The sequence below is a fragment of the Ascaphus truei genome, chromosome 4 (assembly GCF_040206685.1).
Source record: "Ascaphus truei isolate aAscTru1 chromosome 4, aAscTru1.hap1, whole genome shotgun sequence".
Taxonomy (NCBI): Eukaryota; Metazoa; Chordata; class Amphibia; order Anura; family Ascaphidae; genus Ascaphus; species Ascaphus truei.
The window spans coordinates 125,744,559-125,769,318 of NC_134486.1; the positions used below are offsets into that span (position 1 = coordinate 125,744,559).

At 42.7% G+C, this 24,760-nt stretch overlaps 1 protein-coding gene across 3 annotated transcripts in view; it reads left to right on the forward strand.

The window, feature by feature from the left end:
- PPP1R14C (protein phosphatase 1 regulatory inhibitor subunit 14C) overlaps positions 1-23,732 on the forward strand; it is a 106,778-nt gene extending 83,046 nt beyond the window's left edge. For all 3 annotated transcript variants that reach the window (XM_075596558.1, XM_075596557.1, XM_075596556.1), the window contains 3 exons: positions 490-573; positions 1,669-1,701; positions 21,615-23,732. In XM_075596558.1, coding sequence (XP_075452673.1) covers positions 490-573; positions 1,669-1,701; positions 21,615-21,689 — 192 coding nt within the window. In that variant the 3' untranslated portion in view covers positions 21,690-23,732. The remainder of the gene's footprint in view (positions 1-489; positions 574-1,668; positions 1,702-21,614) is intronic.
- The last annotated feature ends 1,028 nt before the right edge of the window (positions 23,733-24,760 follow it).

The following is a 24,760-nucleotide window of genomic DNA, read 5'->3' on the forward strand; positions in this document are numbered from 1 at the left end:
TAACGCCGTGCTTGGGGACCAAAGAATCACATCGCGTTATATGCGGATCGCGTTAGAAATAATGTACAATTGTATGCATTGTACAATAAAGTATTTAAGATACCAATAATCGTGTTGTAAAGTATTCATAAATACGAAAATTGGGAGCCACGCTTGCATCGCATTATATGCGGATTCGCGTTGTAACGGATCGTGTTATAATGGGGTTGAGCTGTATGTATTTTGCACTGCACTGTATTGTGTAAGATGGAATAATGGTCAGTATATTGCATGAATTACACTTTTTGAAATATCTTGATCGGGAGGGGGGAGAGTGTTGGAAGTGTGTGTTATTACTCCTTTCTGAACTGCTCAGATGGATTTAGATTTGTAATCGTTCATGTGGTTTGCACTAATGTACAGTATATGTTTTGACTTTGTAGTAGAACTCGGACATACTTGCCACTTTTGATTTTGCTGGTGAAATATATATTTTATTTGTGTCCTTAGGAAGAAGAGATGCCAGAAGTAGAAATAGACATTGATGATCTTCTAGATGCATCTAACGAAGAAGAAAGAGTTCTCAAATTACAGGTACATGCCTTTTAATGGTAAAGCAGCAGTATTTTAAGAATCGAGATGTACGAATGTCTTCAAAACTAGTTTGCTAAATATTTTCAAAATTGGTGAAAATATTGTTTGTATGAAGAGGAAATTGTTTTAAAGTTGGAAATGCATTTTTTAAAGCTTTGCACATCTCTATTTCTATTGTAACAGGCCTGAAGAATGGACTTGAGTGGTCCTGAACGCTTGTACAATTTTTTATTTTATTTTTTAAACAAAAGTAAGGTATAATGGATACCTTTTCCATTGCTCCCTTCCCCCTCAAAATATATTTATTGATATTTTCACATATTGTAGATTGGATACAAAAAATAAGTCATTAGGGGTGTAATTTTCATCGTATACAGGTTGGTAGCAGATCTAGAACATACAGTATATCAGCCATGTGTATTATGTTACTAGAATCTCCTAATATAGTAGTCGGCTTTCATTTTTATTGTCTAATACTGTATGTTATGGTTACCCACTAATCTGTGTTATGTACATTTAACTACCTTGTAAGACCTTTTAATTGCTTTTTCTATTACAAAAGCATTTTGTATCCGGCCGTTCCTCCTTCTCTTACCATGCACCCCAAAACTGGAACAACCTACCAGAGACTCTCACATCCACCACCAGTTTAAGTTCTTTCAAATCTAAGGCTGTCTCACATTTTAATCTGGTCTGTAACTGTTTCATTCGCCCATAATATATATTTTCTTTAACTGTGCATGCAATGTCTTGTATATAATGTACACCCTGTTCATTTATGTAACTGTATTTGTAACCATGTATTATTTGTCTTAACTCTGTGCCCAGGACATACTTGAAAACGAGAAGTAACTCTCAATGTATTACTTCCTGGTAAAATATTTTATAAATAAATAAATACATTTTTCTCTGGCAGACTAAGTGTAACAAACTGCTTTGTTGACCATTTTGATCTAAAGATTTGATAGACCTTTGATAGACTTCTGCTTCAAATGCTGCATTATGTGATACATACAGTACATGCAACTTCTCATGTACCATCAAATAGATTTTTTGACATAACTTACATTTTCTTTTCTTTTATATATTTTTCAGGAATCTTTAGTAGACTGCTACAAACCAACAGAGGTAACTACAATTTTTCTTTTTATGCATCTTAAATTTAATGTTTTGCTTTAAATGTGGTTGGTACAGTCGGCGACATTGTTTTTGAGAATTCATATTGTCATGCGGTCTCTAGCAATTCTTCGTAAAACACAAAAAAGTTTCCTCATTTTAGTAGAAAATATTACGCTAAAGAATAGAGTGACAAGTATTGTATGTCAAATTTTACATTTCTAATATATTCTGTGTACATCCATGTACATGTGTATATTTGTGTGTCTGTGTGTATGTATATATGTATGTATATATATATATATATATATATATATATATATATATATATATATATATATATATATATATATATACAGTTGTGTGAAAAAGAAAGTACACCCTCTTTGAATTCTATGGTTTTACATATTAGGACATAATAACAATCATCTGTTCCTTAGCAGGTCTAAAAATGAGGTAAATACAACCTCAGATGAACAACAACACGACATATTACACCGTGTCATGATTTATTTAACAAAAATAAAGCCAAAATGGAGAAGCTATGTGTGAAAAACTAGGTACACCCTTAATGCTTCCATATGAATTAAGATGCTAAGTAGCAGACAGGTGCTGCTAATCAAATGCCCTTGATTAATTGATCATCAGCACGTGTGACCACCTCTGTAAAAGCCAAAGTTTTAGCAGTTTGCTGGTCTGGAGCATTCAGGTGTGTGTTAACACAGTGCCAAGGAGGAAAGACATCAGCAATGATCTTAGATAAGCAATTGTTGCTGCACATCAATCTGGGAAGGGTTTTAATGCCATTTCCAAACAATTTAAAGTCCATCATTCTAGTGAGAAAGATTATTCAAAAGTGGAAAACATTCAAGACAATTGCCAATCTTCCCAGGAGTGGACGTCCCAGCAAATTCACCCCAATGTCAGAACGTGCAATGCTCAGAGAAATTGCAAAAAAAAAAAACAATAGTTATATCTCAGACTCTGAAGGGTTGCCAGGAGAAATCCTCTTCTCTCTAAAAAGAACATGGCAGCACGGCTTAGGTTTGCAAAATTTCATCTGAACAAACCACAAGACTTCAAGAACAATGTCCTTTGGACAGACGAGACTAAAGTGGAGATGTTTGGCCATAATGTACAGCACCACATTTGGCGAAAACCAAACACAGCATATCAGCACAAACACGTCATACCAACTGTCAAGCACGGTGGTGGAGGGGTGATGATTTGGGCTTGTTTTGCAGCCACAGGACCTGGGAACCTTACAGTCATTGAGTCGACCATGAACTCCTATGTATACCAAAGTATTCTAGAGTCAAATGTGAGGCCATCTGTCCGACAGCTAAAGTTTGGCTGAAATTGGGTCATGCAATAGGACAATGATCCCAAGCACACCAGCAAAATTACAACAGAATGGCTGAAAAAGAAAAGAATCAAGGTGTTGCAATGGCCCAGTCAAAGTCCAGACCTCAACCCGATTGAAATGCTGTGGCTGGACCTTAAGAGAGCTGTGCATAAACAAATGCCCACAAACCTCAATTAACTGAAGCAAAGTTGTAAAGAAGAGTGAGACAAAATTCCTCCACAACGATGTGAGAGACTGATAAAGTCATACAGAAAACGATTACTTCAAGTTATTGCTGCTAAAGGTGGTTCTACAAGCTATTGAATCATAAGGTATACTTAGTTTTTCACACATGGCTTCTCCATTTTGGCTTTATTTTTCTTAAATAAATCATGACACGGTGTAAAATGTCCTGTGTTGTTGTTCATCTGAGGTTGTACAGAGGCGGCACATTTTATTTGAGTGCGGCTAGCTCCGCAAGCCTGGGGATGCTCCGGCATGCTAGCCGCACTCCCTCGGCGTGCCGCGCGTCGGGTCACGTGTCATCGAGTGCCTGCGCCCCCTGCACGCGCGTCCAGGGCTCCCTGAGGGAGCCCTGGTGTCCCGCGATGTGGGGGACGGCGGCAGGGGGTTCCGGGGGACCCGGCGGACCCGGCAGCGGGAGGGAGAGCGCCCCGATCGGAGGGCGCTCCTCCGTGTCTTCGGCGTGCGCCCGGCACCCTCTGGCACGCGCCAGGTTACTGCTGCGGCCGAGAACGGGCAAATGCTCGAATAAACTCGGCCGCAGCAGTATTTACCTAATTTTAAGACCTGCTAAGGAACAGATGATTGTTATTATGTCCTGATATGTAAAACCATAGAATTCAAAGAGGGTGTACTTTCTTTTTCACACAACTGTTTGGCCCAAGCTAATGAATAATAATGGGAATGTTGTCCATTTTTCAATTGAAATTTGAATGGGGCATTAAACCTGTGGGTGCCCTTGAGAAGTAGCACTCCAGGTGCCCCATGAACAGTAGCAACATCATAATAATCCTGGTTATTTTTCTAGTGGATATCATATTCTGTGGTATTCAAGCACAGTGTGCGATCTTTCACTTAGTGCAATGGAAGGAAAGAATTTCGTCATCAGTGACGGAGTGTATGTATGTATGTCTTTATTTATATAGCACCATTAATATACATAGCGCTTCACAGTAGTAATACACGTGACAATCATATAAATAACAAATAGTACAAATAACATATCATGGGAATAAGTGCTTCAGAATAAAAGTAACATTTCGGAAGAGGAGTCCCTGCTCCGAAGAGCTTACAATCTAATTGATAGTTAGGAAGAACATACAGAGAGTAGGAGGGCATTCTGGTAAGTACATCTCCAGGGGTCCAAGCTTTATGTATGTGTATAGTATTAGCCACGGTAGTATAGCATGTGTATAGTATTAGCCACGGTGCTACTCATATGCTTCTTTAAGCAAGTGTGTCTTAAGTTGGGTCTTAAAGGTGGATAGAGAGGGTGCTAGTCAGGTATTGATGGGAAGGGCATTCCAGAGGTGTGGGGCAGTCAGTGAGAAAGGTTTAAGGCGGGAGAGGGCTTTAGATACAAATGGGGTAGAGAGAAGACATCCTTGAGCAGAACGCAAGTGTCGGGATGTTGCATAGCGATAAATTAGGGCTGAGATGTAGGGAGGGGCAGAAGAGTGTAAAGCTTTAAAAGTGAGGAGGAGAATTGAGTGTGAGATGCGGGATTTGATCGGAAGCCAGGAGAGGGATTTCATGAGGGGAGATGCTGAGACAGATTTAGGAAAGAGTAGAGTGATTCTGGCAGCAGCGTTTAGGATAGATGATAGGGGAGACAGGTGAAAAGCAGGAAGGCCAGACAGCAGGAGGTTATAGTAATCGAGACTGGAGAGAATAAGGGCCTGAATCAGAGTTTTAGCAGTTGAGCAACAGAGGAATGGGAGTATCTTTGTAATATTGCAGAGGAAAAAGCGACAGGTTTTAGATACGTTTTGAATGGGAGAGGAGCAAGTGAGAGAGGAGTCGAGTGTGACCCCTAGGCAGCTTGCTTGGGCTACTGGGTGAATGATTGCACTTCCAACAGTAATGTGGAAGGAGGTAGTAGGGCCAGGTTTGGGAGGAAGTATGAGGAGCTCTGTTTTTGCCATGTTAAGTTTAAGTCGGCGGAGGGCCATCCAGGATGATATCGCAGAGAGACATTCAGAAACTTTGGTCTGTACAGCAGATGTACTGTAAGGTCAGGGTTAGAAAAGCACATTTGTGTGTCATCAGCATAGAGGTGATATTTAAACCCAAGAGATGTGATTAGGTCACCTAGAGAAAGTGTGTACAGAGAAAAGAGAAGAGGTCCCAGGACAGAGCCCTGGGGTACCCCCACAGAGAGATCAATAGAGGAGGAGGAGGTATTAGCAGAAGAGACACTGAAAGTACGATGGGAGAGGTAGGATGAGATCCAGGATAGAGCTTTGTTACGAATACCAAGAGTATGGAGAATGTGAAGGAGAAGAGGGTGATCAAGGGTGTCAAATGCTGCAGAGAGGTCAAGTAATATGAGCCGAGTGTAATGACCTCTGTCTTTGTTATTTTTTCTTATTTTTTTTTAATAAAATATTTTTAGTATATTGTTTTTTACCTTGTATTTTTACCTTTTGAGGAAACTTGGTACACCACTTGACTTCTTTTCATTCATATGCGGTTCAGTTTCTCCTCCTTTTTTTAGTCACTTTTGTGGAGCTGTGAGGTCTCCACTACACTTAGGCAGCTATCTATATAATTTTCACTTTATTAGTAAATTTATATATTTTTTCTTTACACTAAATAGCGTCTTAAACACATTTTTTCAGTAATTTGAGACAGAATTGTTATGAAATGCAAGTGATCCCGAGTGGTCACGTGATTGCAAGTGCCAGCGTGGCTGTGGCACTGCGGCCCATCCAGATATACAAAGGGTTAAATACATCATATGTGTGGGTTTATTTTAATAGATTTTTATAATTGTGTCCCAATCCAACAGTATTGGGGATGACTTCACTTACAGGCTTCCTTAAGCCCTGTGCCATCACAGACCAATCTGTTGTGAGGCAGGGTAGTACTGCAAATTAAATCTATTGATTTGGTTAAGGTGAGTGGTTCAAGTATGATGTGACTTGGGAAAAGGGATTTTGATAGGAAAATGACTTGCATATAGAGTTGTTAAATTGATGTACTACAAATTGAAACAGTAAGGTTGTACAAGTGTCACATTTTCCATCCAAGGTCACACATTCCTAAACACTGCATGCATAAAAAGCACTTGTGCTATCAGCTTCCAAGTTCTATTTATATGTGAGGGAATGTGAAATGATTACTCAGAGGCTCAGAACAAGGATTTGAAATGATTATTCTACTGGACAACAAACGCTGTGGGGGTCATCAAGCGTGATAAGATATAGTCATATCCCATACTAATTGGGTACTAATTGATAAATATTGTAGGTATTTCAAACTACTTCCCCTCAATAACCGACTAGCACCCTCTCTATCCACTTTTAAGACCAACCTTTAAGACCAACCTTAAGACCAACCTTAAGGCCCGGGTCATAGAGGGGTGAGGAGATCCGAGCCGCGCTGACGCTGAGGCTCGCCTACTGAAATCTCCGCGATTTCATGCCCATACAGGCGAGCCAGCGGGCGCGATCGGAGCCGGTGGGAGGTGGTTGGAGGCGGGGCAGTGACGTCGCTGGGCCAATCGCCCGCGACGCACTGACGTCGACGTCACGGCGCCGTGACGTTGACACTGCTGTGCTGTGATTGGAGGTTTTCAGCCGACAGCGCGCTGAAACACAGCTTGGCGCTCGGCTGAAAACTCCAATTCGTCAGCACGCCTGCGGACGCTCGCTTGAGCCCCCTCTCAAGGCATCCTCATTGAGGATGCAGGGGCTCAGCGCTGAGCGTCCGCTCGCCTCAGCACGGCCTGTCCTTCTATGGACTCGGCCTAAGACACACTTGCTTAAAGAATGATGATACATAAAGCTTGGCTCCCTGCAGAAGGACTCACCAATATGCCCTCCTACTGTCTCTGTACGTTCCTCCTATATACCAATTAGATTGTAAGCTCCTCGGAACAGGGACTCCTCTTCCTAAATGTTGCGTTTATGTCTGAAGCACTTATTCCCATGACCCGCTATTTATATTATTTGTTATTTATATGATTGTCACGTTTATTACTACTGTGAAGCGCTATGTGCATTAATGGCGCTATATAAATAAAGACATACAATACAATATAACTACTGTAATTTAGGGAATTAAATGGCTACAGGGTCCTTTTTTAAACGTCTATAGAAGTGTAGAAGAATTGCCAATAAAGGCCCAGCCACTTATGCAAAGATAATTTGTGTGTATGTTTAACATGTCATGCAACTTGATTACCCTACAGTAGGTGCATGTAGTATATAGAATCTCCCTTAATTTAACTGAATAGAAAAGGATTGACAAGTTTCCATGGGGGAATAGAACTGCATTCATGTGACGATTGGAAGAACGGACAAGTTTTTTCACCGGGACACTCTGCATTTCCTTCCCTATGCATTTCCGCTGCCGCTACTATCACTGCTACCTGGTACTCTTTTTGATGAGTATACGCTAATTTTTTCACAGCATATATCAGGTTGTACCCTGCACTACCACTTATGATCTATCTACATCTGTGGTTTCATTGATTTGATACACTGTTATCACATGTTGCAACTTACAGTACATCAGTAACCTGATTCATGGGACTTTGTTACAACATGTTCCCATAGATACAATTCAACCTTGTGCCACTTCTCGCGTATTTAAACTTCTATCTTTGCACTGCATTGTGCCATTTCTTGCTCATTTGGCTGTTTTGTTTCACCAACATTTCAGTCTTGGTGTTTGATTTCATTGATCGGCCGGTCAAGACATTTTAGGGGACCAATTTGGTTCCCCTGATCTGTTGGAGTTCTCCGTTGTAGTGTAGCTCTTGCCTGTGTGTTATTTAGTCCCTGCACTACTGCATTAGCAATTTTTTGCTTAGGAGTCATCTCTTCATTACGTTTGGAGTCTGTTTATGTGAGGGAATCTCGAGGTTTTGTTGTTTTTAGCTGTCTCTTTATTAGTGTTGCTTAATAAATTTTGTTATATTTTGGTATCTTGAGTGCTTGTTCTGGGACTTTTTTCTTGTGTGTTTTTTCATATTCATTTCCCCATAGCACGCCAGTAGCTTTATTATTTTGCTATATTTCTGTTTTTTTTTTATACATTATAAATATATATATATATATATATATATATATATATATATATATATATATATATATATATATACTAGCTGACATTGCCCGGGATGTAAATCCGTAATAGGTTAATAGGTGGGAGGGGGGGGGCTGGGGGGAGAGGGGGAAGGCAGGGGCTGGGGGGGAGGCAGGGGCTGGGGGGAGAGGGAAGGCAGGGGCTGGGGTGAGAGGGGGAAGGCAGGGGCTGGGGTGAGAGGGGGAAGGCAGGGGCTGGGGTGAGAGGGGGAAGGCAGGGGCTGGGGGGAGAGGGGGAAGGCAGGGGTTGAGGGGGAAGGCAGGGGCTGGGGGAGAGGGGGTAAGGAAGGGGGGGAGGGGGTAAGCCAGGGGGGGAGAGTGGGTAAGGCAGGGGGGGAGAGGGGGTAAGGCCGGGGAGGGGGGAAAGGGGTAAGGCTGGGTAGGGGGAAAGGGGTAAGGCCGGGGGGGGAGAGGGGGTAAGGCCGGGGGGGGAGGAAGGCAGGAGCGGGGGGGTGGGGAGGGGGTGGGGAGGAAGGCAGGGGTGGGATGGGGCCATAGGAAGGCAGGGGGAAGGAGGGGTGTCAGTGTTTCTGTCACTGTCGGTGTGCGTCACTGTCGGTGTGCGTCACTGTCGGTGTGTCACTGTGCATGTGTGTGTCACTGTGTGTGTCAGTTGGGGGGGGGCAAAAACGAGCTGGGGGTGTGGGGCCATAAACGGAGCTGGGGGGGTGTGGGGCCAAAAACGGAGCTGGGCTGTGTGGGACCAAAAACGGAGCTGGGGGGTGTGGGGCCAAAAACTGAGCTGGGGGTGTTGGTCCAAAAACGAAGCTGGGGGGTGTGGGGCCAAGAACAATGCTGGGGGGTGTGGGGCCAAAAAGGAAGCTGGGGGGTGTGGAGCCAAAAACGGAGCTGGGGGGTGTGGGGCAAATACTCACATGTACCCCCCAGCAACAGCAACAGCCCCAGGGGGCTGTGTGGCCGGGGGTTAGGAACTCCTGGCTTAGAGCGCACTGGCCAATGAGAACCGTGGGGGGGACACGGGGGGCGAGACACCGGCCAATGAGAGCCATGGGAGGGCGGGTGGGCCGACGGACAAATCTGATTGGCCAGAGGCTGAGTGACAGACTGACGGACCAATCAAATTGCCCATAAGCACAACCAACATACAATGTTTAAAAAAAATTATATATATATATATATATATATATATATATATATATATATATATATATATATAGGCAATACGATACCGTGTTGACGAATATCAATGGCAGCACTCCAAAGGTTAGACCAACCTTTGAAGTGCTGCCTTTGATATTCGTCAACACTGTATCGTATTGCCTATTTCACTATATAGAATTTGCACCCACCCTATTGACTGACCAGACGGAGTGCCTACTGTTCTTTGCTATATACTATATATATATATATGTAGAGGTATCAGTACCGTGTTAGCCGAGCTTCAATAATCAATAAACCGTGGATATAACCACAGAATTGTAGACCAGCAAATTCACAAAGCCACCAGAATACCAAGAAGTGATCTCCTTGAATACAAACAGAAGGAGACAAGCGACAGGGTTCCTTTGGTGGTCACATATAACCCACACCTAGGAGCCCTACGCAAGATCGCCAGGAAACTACAACCCATCCTCCAGGAAGATACAAGACTGCAACAGGTCTTCCCTGAAGCACCCTTATTATCATACAGACAACCCCATAATCTCAAGAATATTATGGTGAGGAGTAAAGTACTGCACCGACACACTTTATTCGAGCAAATACCCAGTATGTACCTGGCAGATACCTGGAATGCGCCGCTCCTCACCTCTGACAAGCCCCGTTGCGTTTGCCTTCCCAGCCTGGGTTCATGCCTGGCTGACGGGTGGCTGATCTGTTAAATGATAATGATTAGGATTTAATAGGCTGCAATGCTTCGCGTGTCTACCAGATGGCATAAATTCATGAATTGTAATGCAGTATATATATATATATATATACTGTGCAGTATTGCAGCCAGCGGGAATAAAATGCTTCAATCCCTGCCTGGAAAATAACCCAATGCACTCGGGCAGAAAACAGTCACAACCCTCAATACACCCGGGTATACCCGAATTCGTGGGACTAGCCGAGCTCGAATAAAGTGTGTCGCCAGTGTATTCAGCAGTACAACTGAATGCGGGACAAAACCATGCCAGGACCCAAGATGCAAAACCTGCGCAATGCTCTACACAGCGGACACAATACAAATACCACAAAAGAATCGGGAATACAAAATCAGAGGGGGGTTCACCTGTTCCTCCAGCAATGTCGTGTACCTCATCATGTGCATGAAATGCCCAGGGGGCTGCTACTAAATAGGTGAGACAGGACAGGGGCTAAACAAGAGAATGAACCTGCATCGCCATAGCATCACACGCGGAACAAGAGACAGTCCTGTTGGCGAACATTTCTCTGACTCTGGCCATAAGATGAACGATCTGAGGGTTGCCATACTCAAAGGTAATCTTAAAACCCCGAAAGAGAGACGGTTGCATGAATACAAATTTATGCAACTGTTCGGGACACTTAACAGTGGCCTAAACAGAGATCGAAATTTTATGAGTCATTACTGACACTAGCAAACTCTCTTCCCATGAGCGCTAAAGGCCATGTATGTACATACTGTGCTATATGTATGCACACACAGCTGTCTCTCACACATACTATATGTATATGTATATGTATATGTATGTATGTATATGTATATGTATATATATATATATATATATATATATATATATATATATATATATATATATATATATATATATATATACATATATATATATATATACAGTGTTCGACAAACCTATACATTTGCTCGCCCCGGGCGAGTGGATTTAACCCCCGGGCGAGTAAATATTGGCCCAAGCAGCACACGTTTGATACTAGGTGGCGAGTAGATATTTTTGTGTGGCGAGTAGATTTTTTGGTGATTTGTCAACCACTGTGTGTGTGTGTATATATATATATATATATATATATATATATATATATATATATATATATATATATATATATATATATATATATATATATATATATATATATATATATATATATATATATATATATATATATATATATATATATATATATATATATATATAAACCATAATACTGAGTTAAGTTATGGTGAGTAAACAAAGTGACAAAAACCCTCCACAGGAAAGCAAATATGCAAATATAACTGTATGCTCATCTGCATGTCTTAGGCAGGTCTGCAACCCCGCCTTTCCCCATTATCACCCAGCATACAGCACTTCCACTGCAGCAAGGGATTCTGGGAAATGACATGCAAATGAGCACACAGTGTCACTTTTTGCCTCAATAACCATTTTTAACATGGTTCCCTATAGGCTTAAGCTTGCTGCATGGTCACAGCTTTGAGCACAGCCAGGGTTAAGGTGCATACCCAGAAAACCACCCACAGACAGCCGTTTCGACCTTGATGGGTCTCATCAGTGTGGGGTTGATTTTACTGGGAATGCAAGAAAGGCTATGGGATAGGCTAAACCATAATACTGAGTTAAGTTATGGTGAGTAAAAAAAGTGACAAAAATCCTCCACAGGAAAGCAAATATGCAAATACAACTGTATGCTCATCTGTATGTCTTAGGCAGGTCTGCAACCCCGCCTTTCCCCATTATCACCCAGCATACAGGGCCTATAGGGAACCATGTTAAAAATGGTTTTTGAGGCAAAAAGTGACACTGTGTGCTCATTTGCATGTCATTTCCCAGAATCCCTTGCTGCAGTGGAAGTGCTGTATGCTGGGTGATAATGGGGAAAGGCGGGGTTGCAGACCTGCCTAAGACATGCAGAGGAGCATACAGTTGTATTTGCATATCAAATAAAAAGATCACTTGTGAGCACATTCACATGTCTTAGGCAGGTCTGCAACCCTGCATTTCACCATTATCCCCAGCATACAGTGCTTCTACTGCAGCAAGGGATTCTGGGAAATGACATGCAAATGAGCACACACTGTGTCACCTTTTGTCTGAAAAACCATTGTTACATGGAGCCCATATAAGCTAATGCTCGCTGTTAACACAGCTTTAAAAGCACAGCATGGGAATCAGATGCAAAGCCAGAGAAAACATTCACAGACATGTTTCAACCTTAATGGGTATCATCAGTGTGAATTTGGTTGTACTGCTGGCTTTGAATTTTCACTATATATATAGATATATATATATATATATATATATATATATATATATATATATATATATATATATATATATATATATATGCAACACCCTCTTACATTTCTACACCTACCCACACCATTAGTATACACTCCCACATACACCTTTTGTTAAGTGCTGTATACACTGTAGGCGCTTTATAAATTTATATTTACACACATACATACACATACGCATACACACACATACTCTTACATCACTAACATTCAGGGTCCATTTAACACCTTAAGTCATACATTGCATACTGCACAGGGGGGAGGGATAGGCTTCAGTCAGATTCATTCCAGGATGCACTGTTTTTAAGTAAACACCTTTTTTGCTTTATCCATTGTAACACCGCCGGTAGAAGAGATCAGTGTATCTCGAAAGCTCACACAAAGAAAATCATTTCGGTAGCCACAGAACGGTATCATCTTATTTGTTTTTGATTATATATATACAGGCAGTCCTCGTTTTACAACGCTTCGTTTTACAACGAATGGCTTATCCAACGCTATGCAATGCATACCTATGTTCATTTTTACAACGCCAAAACGGCTTATCCAACACTCTTACGACGCTTTGCAATGTTGTTTATGTGTATATAATATATATATTATACTATATAATATATAAAAAAAATTATATTATATATTATGTTATATTATATATATAATACAGTATATGCACTATATAATTTATGTGTGTGCTGCATATCTTATTGTCTGCGGAAAATATTTTGTGTATTTTAGCATTAAAAATGCCTTCATGAACAGAACCTTTCATTTAAACAGTGTTCCTATGGGAAAACGTGTTTTGCTTTACAACGTTTCGCTATCCAACGCATTTTGTCGGATAACCGAGGACTGCCTGTATACATATACGCATATGCACAACGGGATTCAATGGGTCCTTTCAAGCTGAATTGTATTAATTGCAGCTCCAGGCTCTCCCAGTTCCTGATTATACTTATCTATGTGTTTTCCCTGCCAGGGAAAACAAAATGGCTGTTCAAATCTCCCACACCCTGCTGACAAATTGGAAGTAGCAACATCATCCATTGTGGCTTCCTTTCAGACAGCCATTATAACCAAATGTAGAAGCCATGAAGTGCTACTGGTAACTTCATCAATAAGTATCTTGGGAACCAGAGGGTCCCCAAGATTAAATTAACATGGTTCAGCTCCAGATACCCACCAGCTCCCATCCAGTAAAACAAAAGTGGCATTATGTAGGGGTATTGCCGCTTATTCAATAATAATCTAGTAATATAGTGATGCGACAATTATAAGTGTAAGGATGTTGTAGGAACCTCATATGTGTGTTCAGTTGGTGTTTGATTCTGTTCAGTGAGAGGCATGTGGAGTGTCTGCAACAGTGTTGCAATGTGCCAGAGCAGAGTGAGACACGCAGTGGCTGATGCAATAGCTGAGCTGTGTGTCTGTGCAGATTAAGGCCCGGGCCATAGAGGTGTGGGGAGAGCGAAGGCACGCTAACGCTGAGGCTCGCCTGCTTCAGTCAGCGCGATTGCACGGACTTGCAGGCGAGGGAGGCGAAGGGAGCCGGGGGGGAGGTGGTTGGAGGCGGGGCAGTGACGTCGCTGGGCCAATCGCCCGCGACGCACTGACGTCAATGTCACGGCGCCGACGTCACGGCGCCGTGACGTTGACGCTGCTGAAGGCTGATTGGATGTTTTCAGCCGACAGCGCGCTGAAAAACAGCTTGGCGCTCGGCTGAAAACTCCAAAGCCTGAGCACGCCTGCGGACGCTCGCGTGAGCCCCCTCTCAAGGCATCCTCATTGAGGATGCAGGGGCTCAGCCCTGTGCGTCCGCACGCCTCAGTACGGCTGGTCCATTTATGGACGCAGCCTTAGTCAGAGAGGCTCCGTGGAGAAACTACAACTCCCATGAGCTCCTGGGCAGTCACCTGATGTGAAGAACCAATGAGAGGCCAGGATTCTCAGGCAGGGAGAAAGAGATACAATTCGCGGGCTTAGGAACGGCAGTTGGAGCTGGGAGCAGGAAGGGGAAGGAAGGGTGTAGGGAGCAAGTGGCTCCTACACCAGGTAAGGCATCCCCAGATCCCAGGCAGGCCCCAATCCCCATCAGGGTAGGGGGTAAGTACTGAGGGACGGCCCCTAGGTTAGGGACCCTGCCCTTAGGTGTGAGTGTGCAGTCTTGTCAGTGTCACGGCTGGCAGTGCTGTGAGCGCTGACAAGTAGGCACAGTGTGTGCAGCACGGTTGAGGCAGGTACCCGGTTGAGTGCAGTGGGTTGCTGCAGGTACGGTGTGAGTGCAGTGGGTTGCTGCAGGTACGGTGTGAGTGCAGTGGGTTGCTGCAGGTACCGGTTGAGTGCAGTGCGGTTGCTGCAGGCAGTGCGGTTGAGTGCAGTGCGGTTGCTGCAGGTACTGTGTGAGTGCAGTGTGTTTACTGCAGGTGTTAGGCTGAGTTAGTGAGAGGGGATCCGGGAGGTGAAGGGAGAGGTAGTGTGGGTGCATGGCCACCTAGGAGTGTTCCCTCAAGTCACCAAAGGTTGCGGTGCTGCAGGGATGGCCATAGTGGTAGCGAGCATCACCCTTACTGTGTAGACAGCTAGGGACAAAGGGACGAGCGTGCGGAGCAGGCTTGCTGGCGAGTCGTCTGGGACCAGACGGCTGGACATTGAGACCCAGGAGGCAGACCGCTAATTCATCTGACCCTTTGCGAAGAGTTACCGGTCACCGCCGTGACCGGAAGGTACTATAACAACAAGTGCACCAACACCGGTCAACAGGCGCTGATCCCGCCTTAGGCCCTGGACATGTTACCTGCTTGCTCAGCACTGAGCCCCTACGGCCGCAATTAGAGTGGCTTTAGTAGGGGCTCACCTGCGCTTCCGTGCGCTTGCGGAAGCGCAGGTCTTGGGGGAATTTAAAATTCCCCTGCTTGCCGGCGAGACAGGCCGGTCACGTGAGCGGTTCGCCCAATGAGGGCGAACCAGCTCCGTGACGTCACTGGCCCGCTCCCGACCAGTGACGCGCCCGCCCCCGGACCGCCCCCTGACGGCTGCTGAGAGCGCTTGTGGTAAGCAACCGCAAGGCCAGGGAAAGCACCCGCTTTACCTGCGCCTCAGCGCGCCTCAGCACGCCAGCAGGGACCATGGACTCGGCCTAAGGCTAAACTCTTTAGGAACACTGAGCGAGTGGTTAAAGAACTGAGCCTATACAATATACTATACATGGACACGGTGTTGGGCACGCGGTGAGGGGACGGAGACGTTGTTCCTGATGAGTGGGCAGCCACTAAGGTTATACTGTTAGAGTATAAGTACATGTTATATGTTATTGCTACGTTGCATTATTACAGTAAAAACCAGTTACAATCATAAGGTGTTGTATGTATTTCTTGCCCAGGGGAATCTTACGTCACGGGGATCCTGGGTAAGTGGAGGCGCTGCGCTAAGTATATGTATAAGTGTTACCCCAGGCTCCCAGCTAGCGGAGGCTCAGATCTCTTGGAGCCGCAGGTGTCGTACAGTGACCAGTAGTTCCTTTGGGAGGGTTCAGAAAAAGGGCTACATAAGATTTAGTAACACATAATTGCGTCTAAAATTCTTGCCTTGGCTGTCAACACTTGACGTCTTGGGCAAACCACTTTAGCCTGTTATGAATGCCACGTGGAATTATGCTGCCATAGATAGACTAATGTCTTGAAACAGGAAAACTGCCACTATGGTATGTAAGCACATTACATATCATTGAATAGGGAAGCAAAATGAAGCATGAATAGATTGGCAGAGTTTTTAAAATGTTGTAGCTTCATTCAGTTTATCCTTAGGCTGCGTCCATAGAGGGGGGAGCCGCGCTCCTCCGCGCTGACACTGAGGCTCGTCTGCGCAATCTGGAGCGATTGCATGAACTAGCAGACGAGCCAGCGTGCGCAATCGGGAGGCGGGGCACTGATGTCACTAGGCCAATAGCCCGCGAAGCGCCGACGTCAACAACGGCGGCAACTTCACAGCGCCATGACGTTGACGCTGCTTCGCTCAGATTGGAGGTTTTCAGCCGACAGCGCACTCAGAAACTGGTTCTGCTGTCGGCAGAAAATCCCTGTGCCACAGCACGCCTGCGGACGCTTGCGGGAGCCCCCTCTCAAGACATCCTCATTGAGGATGAGGGGGCTCATCGCAGAGCGTCCTCACGGCTCAGTGCTGACTGTCCTTCTATGGACTCAGCCTTATGCCAAGTTTGGAAGTTATCCGTGAGTGCTGGTTGCTGTCATTTTGCAGCTCAGGAACTACTCAGTGTTAAGTGTTTAATGTTTGTTTCTCATGGGGTCGATCTAGTTCTTGTATAACAGTGTTCTCTGCATAATACTGGATATGCTACCAGACATTGGCCATATGATACATGATCCAAGCTACTAGCAACAATTAAAAGATGTCTCACTCACTGGAATGTAAAGAAATGCTGAAAATAACAAATCCTTTAAGCAAGACAGAATACAAAAATTGCAAAACACTATTGCATGGATAAGGATCATTCAACACACTGATTGCAATGCTCTAAAAAGTTTCCTTTGTTATGAATCCATTTGTATTTCTCAACAAACAATTTTTTTTGTGTGTGTTAAAGTTTGAGATGAAGGATTTGAGAAAATAGATGACAACTCCCCCAGTGGGATATACATAAAAGGGCATTTCAGATCATTGGCATCGGACCATTCATCAACACACAGATGCAGCCATCTGCATATCTCTTCAGATATAGGGGCCTATGCACTAAGCGTTCATAAGTGACTTATGAAGGCCTTTAAGGCTAAAATGCCTACTGGTATTCAGTAAGCCTTGATAAGTCGGTGATAAAGGGCTGAATCGCCAAATTTTTCTCTCGTTCAAAACACATCAGCGGGCTCGTGGTGATAACCTCTTATCACCTGGTTCTAAAAGTCGTGCAATTCTAGTAGCCTCGATGGTCGGAGCTCTAGAATGGTGAATTTCTCCCAAAATCCTCACGCCAGGAAAAGCTGGCGGGAAGCTGGGGAGAACATGCAGGGAAGGCGGCGAGAGAGGACTTAGAAAAAAAAATGCATTTCTCCTGCATAAGATTGATGCCGGGGGTCTCCGGATCTGATACACATTAATACCAGCACTGGAGTCCCCCGGCATCAACCCGATGCAATAAAAATGCATTTACAGGCAACTTTATTACCTTAGCAGCTAACCGCTAAGGCAATGAAGGGGTTAACTACCAGTGCCATGTTTATTGTGGGTAGTGGGGATGGGTGAAGGTGGTATTTGGCCCTTGGTGGGTGTTTAGGTCTACTGGGGAAAGGGGGTAGCGGGACTGGTTAACCCCTTCATTAACATAGCGGTTCCCACTCCTCCCACAACCTTCCAGGCCTAACCACCTACCCCTTCATCCACCCCCTCTGCCCAAGAAACAGACTATTGAGGTTTAACCCTTTCGTTGCCTTAGCGGTTAGCCGCTAATTTTAAGACCTGCTAAGGAACAGATGATTGTAATTATGTCCTGATATGTAAAACCATAGAATTCAAAGACGGTGTACTTTCTTTTTCACACAACTGTACATTACTGCTGCTATATACAGAAGCGTAGAACATAAATGTGAACGTTCTGTATTGTATTTGGAATTGGAAGATGCAAAGATTCCTATGAAGGTTTTCTTTAAAGAAATGTACTACTGTTGTGCCTCCTTTAGTTTGCAAAACCCCAGCAGGAAAAGGGCTACTTTTTCAGTCACCATGGTTGCAACTACTCAATAAGAATAGCAAATGGAAATCCTGGAAGCTAAAAGATGTTGTGCAGAATGGATTGTTTTGAGAAACAGTATTGATATTGGACAAATGGAACGGAAATTCATTAAAGGCATGCCAAATGGCTTAACAGACGTGTATTTTTCTTATCCACATGGGAAAAGCTGCTCATCGTTTTATATGAACAACTTGGCAGATTTGTATTGTATTTAGGAAAATGAATCCAAACGTGTACTCCGCAGCAAATCCATATCCTAACAATAACTGAATTTAAAAAGGTTTTATTTATTTTTTTTGTAACCCCCAGCGGTAGTAGAGCAAGGAATTATGCCCATCCCTTTAACCTTTCCACTGCCTATATATATATATATACATGTAGAGGTATCAGTACCGTGTTAGCCGAGCTTCAATAATCAAAAAATAAATAGATGATATCGTTCTGTGGCTAACGAAATGCTTTTATTTGTGCGAGCTTTCGAGATACACTGATCTCTTCTTCCGGCGATGTTACAATGAATGAAGCACTCCACACACACCTTTTGTAAAGCACTGCATATACTGTGGGCTCTCCATTCATTTTTATTCACACTGTTACACACACACACTTTTACATCACTTGCTTTCGGGAACCTTTTGACACCTCTAGCCATAAAACACATCCACACCGGGGGAAGGACCAGCACAGATAACATTCCAATAGACCCTGTTGTTAAGTATACCTTTTGCTTGCTTCATTCATTGTAACATCGCCGGAAGAAGAGATCAGTGTATCTCGAAAGCTCGCACAAATAAAAGCATTTCGTTAGCCACAGAACGGTATCATCTATTTATTTTTTGATATATATATATATATATATACACACGAGGTGACCAGGAAAATCCAGGTAACAAAGAGACAGCACACCGCAGTATAATGAATAAATAAAGTGTATTAACAACACAGGGCAGCCAACGTTTCGGTCCTCAGAGTGGGACCTTCCACAGTTGTGAGAAACTGTGAGTGCAAACTATTTTTTCATTGACTATATATATATATATATATATATATATATATATATATATATATATACACCTTTTTCATATAAAATCTAGACACTTTTGTAGTCATATTGATTTGTATCAACATAATATTCTACATTTTCTTGTGGTTTTACTGTACTTGTTAAAATACATTTGTAAATACACTAAAGCCCCTCTCTATACACACCACACTGCAACCCCCCTCAAAATAAGCACAAACTCTGCAGCGCCCCCCATCTATACACACAAAAACACACTGCAGGCCACCTGTACACAAACACACAATGCAGCCCTCCCCCTATGTACACACACACATACACACAATGCAGCACCCCCTCTGTACACACACACAACAGGCAAACAAAGACAACTGACACACACGCACAATGCAGCCCTCCCCCCGTACACACACACACACACACACAATGCAGCACCCCCTCTGTACACACAAACATACACACAATGCAGCACCCCCTCTGTACACACACAAAACAGGCAAACACACACCCCTTCCTCCTCAGTGTCTCCTGTGCGGAGCGACCCTGTAGGTGGGGTAGGGGAGGAGTCGGTGCCTTGCTTGTGCCTCCTATCCAATCACCTCCCCTGTCTGAGTGCTGCTCTCAGTGTGTATGAGAACTCAAAGCTGATTGGCTGAAAATCATGGCAAGGGGCCAAAAATGTCTTGCCATTACTGAACCAAGCTTCTCTGCTTCAAACTCAGTGTTGTGGTTGTCACGGTAGACCAGGCCATTTACACCTTTTTATCCGGATCATAGATTGAGCAAAACAAGTTAATGAAATAAATTGTACATTTATGCACAGGAAAAGGCAAACAAACAATGTTACACAAACTACATAAGAAAAGACACACTTACTTGGGAACTGGGGTAAAAAACTAGCCTCTCCTAGGGAATACTAAATAAGGATTTTCCCTGCTGACTAGATTCTAAACAGATTTTGCTGATGCAGCACTTTGGGAAGACCTGCCCGCTTTCTTTCTTGCTGGACACTTGAAAGTGGAACCTTAGAATCTTAGAGAACTCAAAATCTGATTGGCGTAGGGGTTTATAATACTTCTGGGTTTCATTCACAGAATACTACAGGCCTATCAGAAGCATGAGATCATTATCAACAGCCAATCAGAGCAGGGCTCATCTGGTTCTTGTCAGTGAGGGGACATGTTGAGCCGGCTCGGGATGCCCCGTGGGCAGGACATATGTTCTGGCCAATAGGAAAAGTGCCTACAATCAGCATCTTTTCCCTAACCAGCCCATTGCCTCCCGCTGGGCAGGCGCCACTGGATCTAGCAGACCAGAGCGTCCCCTCCCCAGGGGGTCTCTGTTCTCCGGACCCAGTACTCCGCCCTGCCCTGTCCACTTAGCACCCAGACACCTTTCAACATCTCGCCTTATCTTTCATGTAGGAATTCTATGCAGACTAGCTGGCACCTTAAACATATGTCCCAGCTGACTGCATAGAACCTTATAGTAAACACAAAACATAATATATAGTACACTTTATTAGAGAATATACTTTGGGGAACCCCTATACCAGTTCTGGGTGGCCTGGGCATTTCCTGAGTATCCCCATTAACCTAGGGACCCCTCGATGGTTTCAGGGACACCTCACATCCCTATGCCTCTTTTAACTTTCTGGTCTGTTCTGAAGTAGGGAACCAACCCATGACCCCCTATATAGGTTCTGGGTGACCTGGACATTTACTGGGTAAAAACACATAAAATACTTTATTGTCGCACAGTACATACAATGCATATATAATCACTGGGTTTAAGAGCTGACACTCCCGAACCCTAATACATGGATCAGAGGTAACCAAATAGGCTTAACCTTTATTGTGAGCCTGGTTACCCCCTCACGTCACAGCTATTCTCAGAGTCAGTCCTGTTACTTGTGCGTGCTACCCTATAGTAGCCCATGTAGTCATGGGAAACCCGTGTCTAGCTGATAATGAAGGGCTAGGGTTTACTCTGTCTAACACTAGACTACCAAACCCTCCTTGCATACCAAAGAGACTAATAAGACATTACTTGTCAATATCTTACTAACCGCTTTAGTAATCATTAACCCCTACCTCACTCCCACTGGGGGGCCTATCCACCAACCCTGAGGGACCTTCCCTACTCCCGTGCCATCACACCTAGCAACCCAATGTTGTATTCCAATCACACCAGTATGACGCTAATCCCAAACCTATAGAGAAGATTTGAACAGTTGTACATGGAGCTGTTTTTAGTATTGCATTATTTAATTCTTCATCCTTTTATCTTTACAGGAGTTTATTAATCAACTTTTAACTCGAATAAGAGGAATGAGAAAACTGAGTCCTCCTCAGAAGAAAGACCTATAAATACATAGCCATGACTAAAACAGTCTCAAGACACCAACAAGGGAAACAAGATTTCAAGACCTCAAAGGGGGTGGGGGGGGAATTGCGTCTTTCTGAAGAACTTTTCATATTGCTGTTTTTTTTGTGGGGAGGTGTTGGGCTGTAGTACCAAACAAAGAAAATATTCAATTCATTTAGTTTCTTGTGCTAGTTATTAACGTTTTTTTTTATCAAGGATATTATGATGGTCCAGTGATGAGTACTACTGGAAAAACCATTAAAAGCAATGGGACAATAAAAAGTAAGAATACCTATTCATGAGCTATCCTCGCGTTAATCAAAAGAATGAATACAAAGTGAACCACAAGTTGGGATTCTTTACAACTAATAGCATTATTTAAACTTGTATATTCATTGCTCATTTCTGAGATGTGTACGTTATTAATTTATTACAGTTAAAACGTGGGAGGTAAAAAGATGTGCATCTGGCAGAAACTGTTTTTCCAAACGTTGTGCCCCCTTTTCTCTCTTCACATATATGCGTACATTTCTGTGTATTCTTTACATACACCAAACTTACAGTTTGCAACTGAATGTGTACAAAAAGCCAATCTTGCCAATGGTTCACTTTGGGACTTCGAAAGATACTCAGCTGGGATAATTGTTGTGTTTTTTTTTTTTTGTAAGAAGTCATTGTATCACTTAGTTTATCTTGAAAATAGATTCATCCACTGGATATGCATGATTTTAAAGTGCATACGTTTAAGAATTTATATGATATTTAGGGAGAAAACAATTACCACAATTACAGGGAGACAAGGGCCAGATTTTAAGAACAGATACATTTCAGGTGGGGGAAAAATACACACAAAAAAACATGATGCAGTATTTACAGTACAAAGCTCATTCTAGACAAACACGTAATTGTAAAAAGTGCATTAGAATAAGCTAGTTTTTAATTTATAAGAGCAACCTTTTAGAATATAGATATTTAAAAATCTTGCAGAGAGAAGCAGGTCCTTATGGGCCAGTTCTACATAGTCCATATTCTTTTACACATACAATGCCTCACTCATTCCACATACATTCTGAACTTGGAAATCGTATTCAGTTTTGCCTTGTGACTTCAATGACCAATTTACATTTATATAAAAATAAACAACGTGTTTGAATATGTAATGATAGAGCATATTTGCAAGAAACCGGTGTCTGAAATGAGGCTACATGGTGAATGCTAAAGCACATTGCACTCAACATCAGTGTTGTACTTGGCCATTTATATGACACAATAGCCTATATTGCCTTCCTTAAGCAGGTGGTAAATACAAAGGCCAAAACACTGTGCAAAGAGTATACTGCCAGTCAATACCTCATCGGTTTTAAAGTATCCAATGTCTTAAAGGCATTTTAAAGCCTGTTTAAGATGAAGCATACACATCAGTCTCTTAACCACATAGGTTAAATGAAAGTCCCAGTTTATTAAATATGGCATTGTTGTTTATAATCCGAGTTTGATGTGGTTAATGGCATGTTACGAAACTGGTACCTCCCCCCTCTTTCTCTCCACTTGGTGTTTGAATAGTTTTACTTTGTGAGGGTTTGCTGTGGAGCAAGATATGTCAGCACTTTATAGATCTTTAAAGAGACTAGCTGTTTGAAAGCTCTGCATTAAAATAGCTTGTTATTTCATGGTGTGATGCTTTTCCGATTCTGCCAAAGTAAGGGAGATTGATTTACAGCAATAGTTGCAAGAATGACCCATATTTGAGAACTACTTATTTTCTGTGTGATGCAAAGGTACAGTAAGTAGTATGTTTTTACTAATACTTCATGTGTAATGTTTGCTCAGCATCTAGAAAATATCGAGGTATGACAAAGAAGCCAATGCTGGCCCAGCATTTTATATCAACGGTGCTCTAAACACATTTTTATTTTTCAAGGAGATACATGATTGTGAGTTTTCCTGTGCACTTGGAAGCTTTTTTTAAATGTATTTTATTTTGTAACGTCGATGACCTGACTTATATACAAGATATTTGCTCAAATAAACACTGGAGACCATAACTTCAGGACTTGCTGCACTTCATTGTTTGTCAGTAGGCTCACTAAGCAACGAAATTGTACAGGGAATATCAGGGCTCCTCTTATTTACCTGTTCTACTTAATTGCAGGCACCAGTTTTGTACATTTTTTAAGAAGAAGCAAAAGGCTGGTAGAAATTGTGTTTTATCCTATAGGAGGGCATTGACAGACCATCACTAAGTTGATAAAATGACTGATGTTTTTCTTGAATAACATTTTGCTTACTTAGATATTAATGTCTTTAAATACAACTTCGTAGTATCCATTACATTTTTTTTTAATGATTAAACAATTTAATAACCATGGTGTGGTGCATTTTTCAATTGTTCTTTTTTTGGTCAAACGAAATGTGACACCCCTTTTCCATGTATTTATTTTATTTTGTGAAATTTGAATCTCAAATAGTACATTAGCCTGATGAGTTTATGAATGCCGTCTGCACTATGGTGCCAATTACATTCCGCAACTACAGGATCACTTGTGTAGTGATCTCGTGGTCCGTGTCATGACATCTGGAATGGCAAAGGAAGTCCTCTTCCATTCTGATCGCTTCTTCAGCTGGCTGGGGCTTCGATGTGATCTCCTCTACACACAAGCAACGGAAATGAATAAGGTTTGCTAAATGTAATGGGGGCCACTAGTAGTCATTGTTCAATGTCAGTAGGACACTATTAAGGTTAGTAACTTAAGTGGGCAAGACTGCAGGCAACACATCCACCAAAGTAGTAATGAAGGGTGGAGACTCCCTAATGTGCAGTATGTGGTCAGTCACACCGATTACTAGCACCCTGTGTGTGTCTCCTATTCAACACTGCATACTCTATATACTGTACACTGACATTTAAAAATGGTTTAAAGAACCATGTGTGTGTGTTTCTTTCTAAAATGAAGAAAAATGTATGGCATCATCAGAAATATATCTGTAGTTCAGTTAGTGTATGTCTTCTTTTATATAGTAAGAACAAGTACCTGCATTGTGTATTAAACAGGATGTGCTAAAATAACTGGTT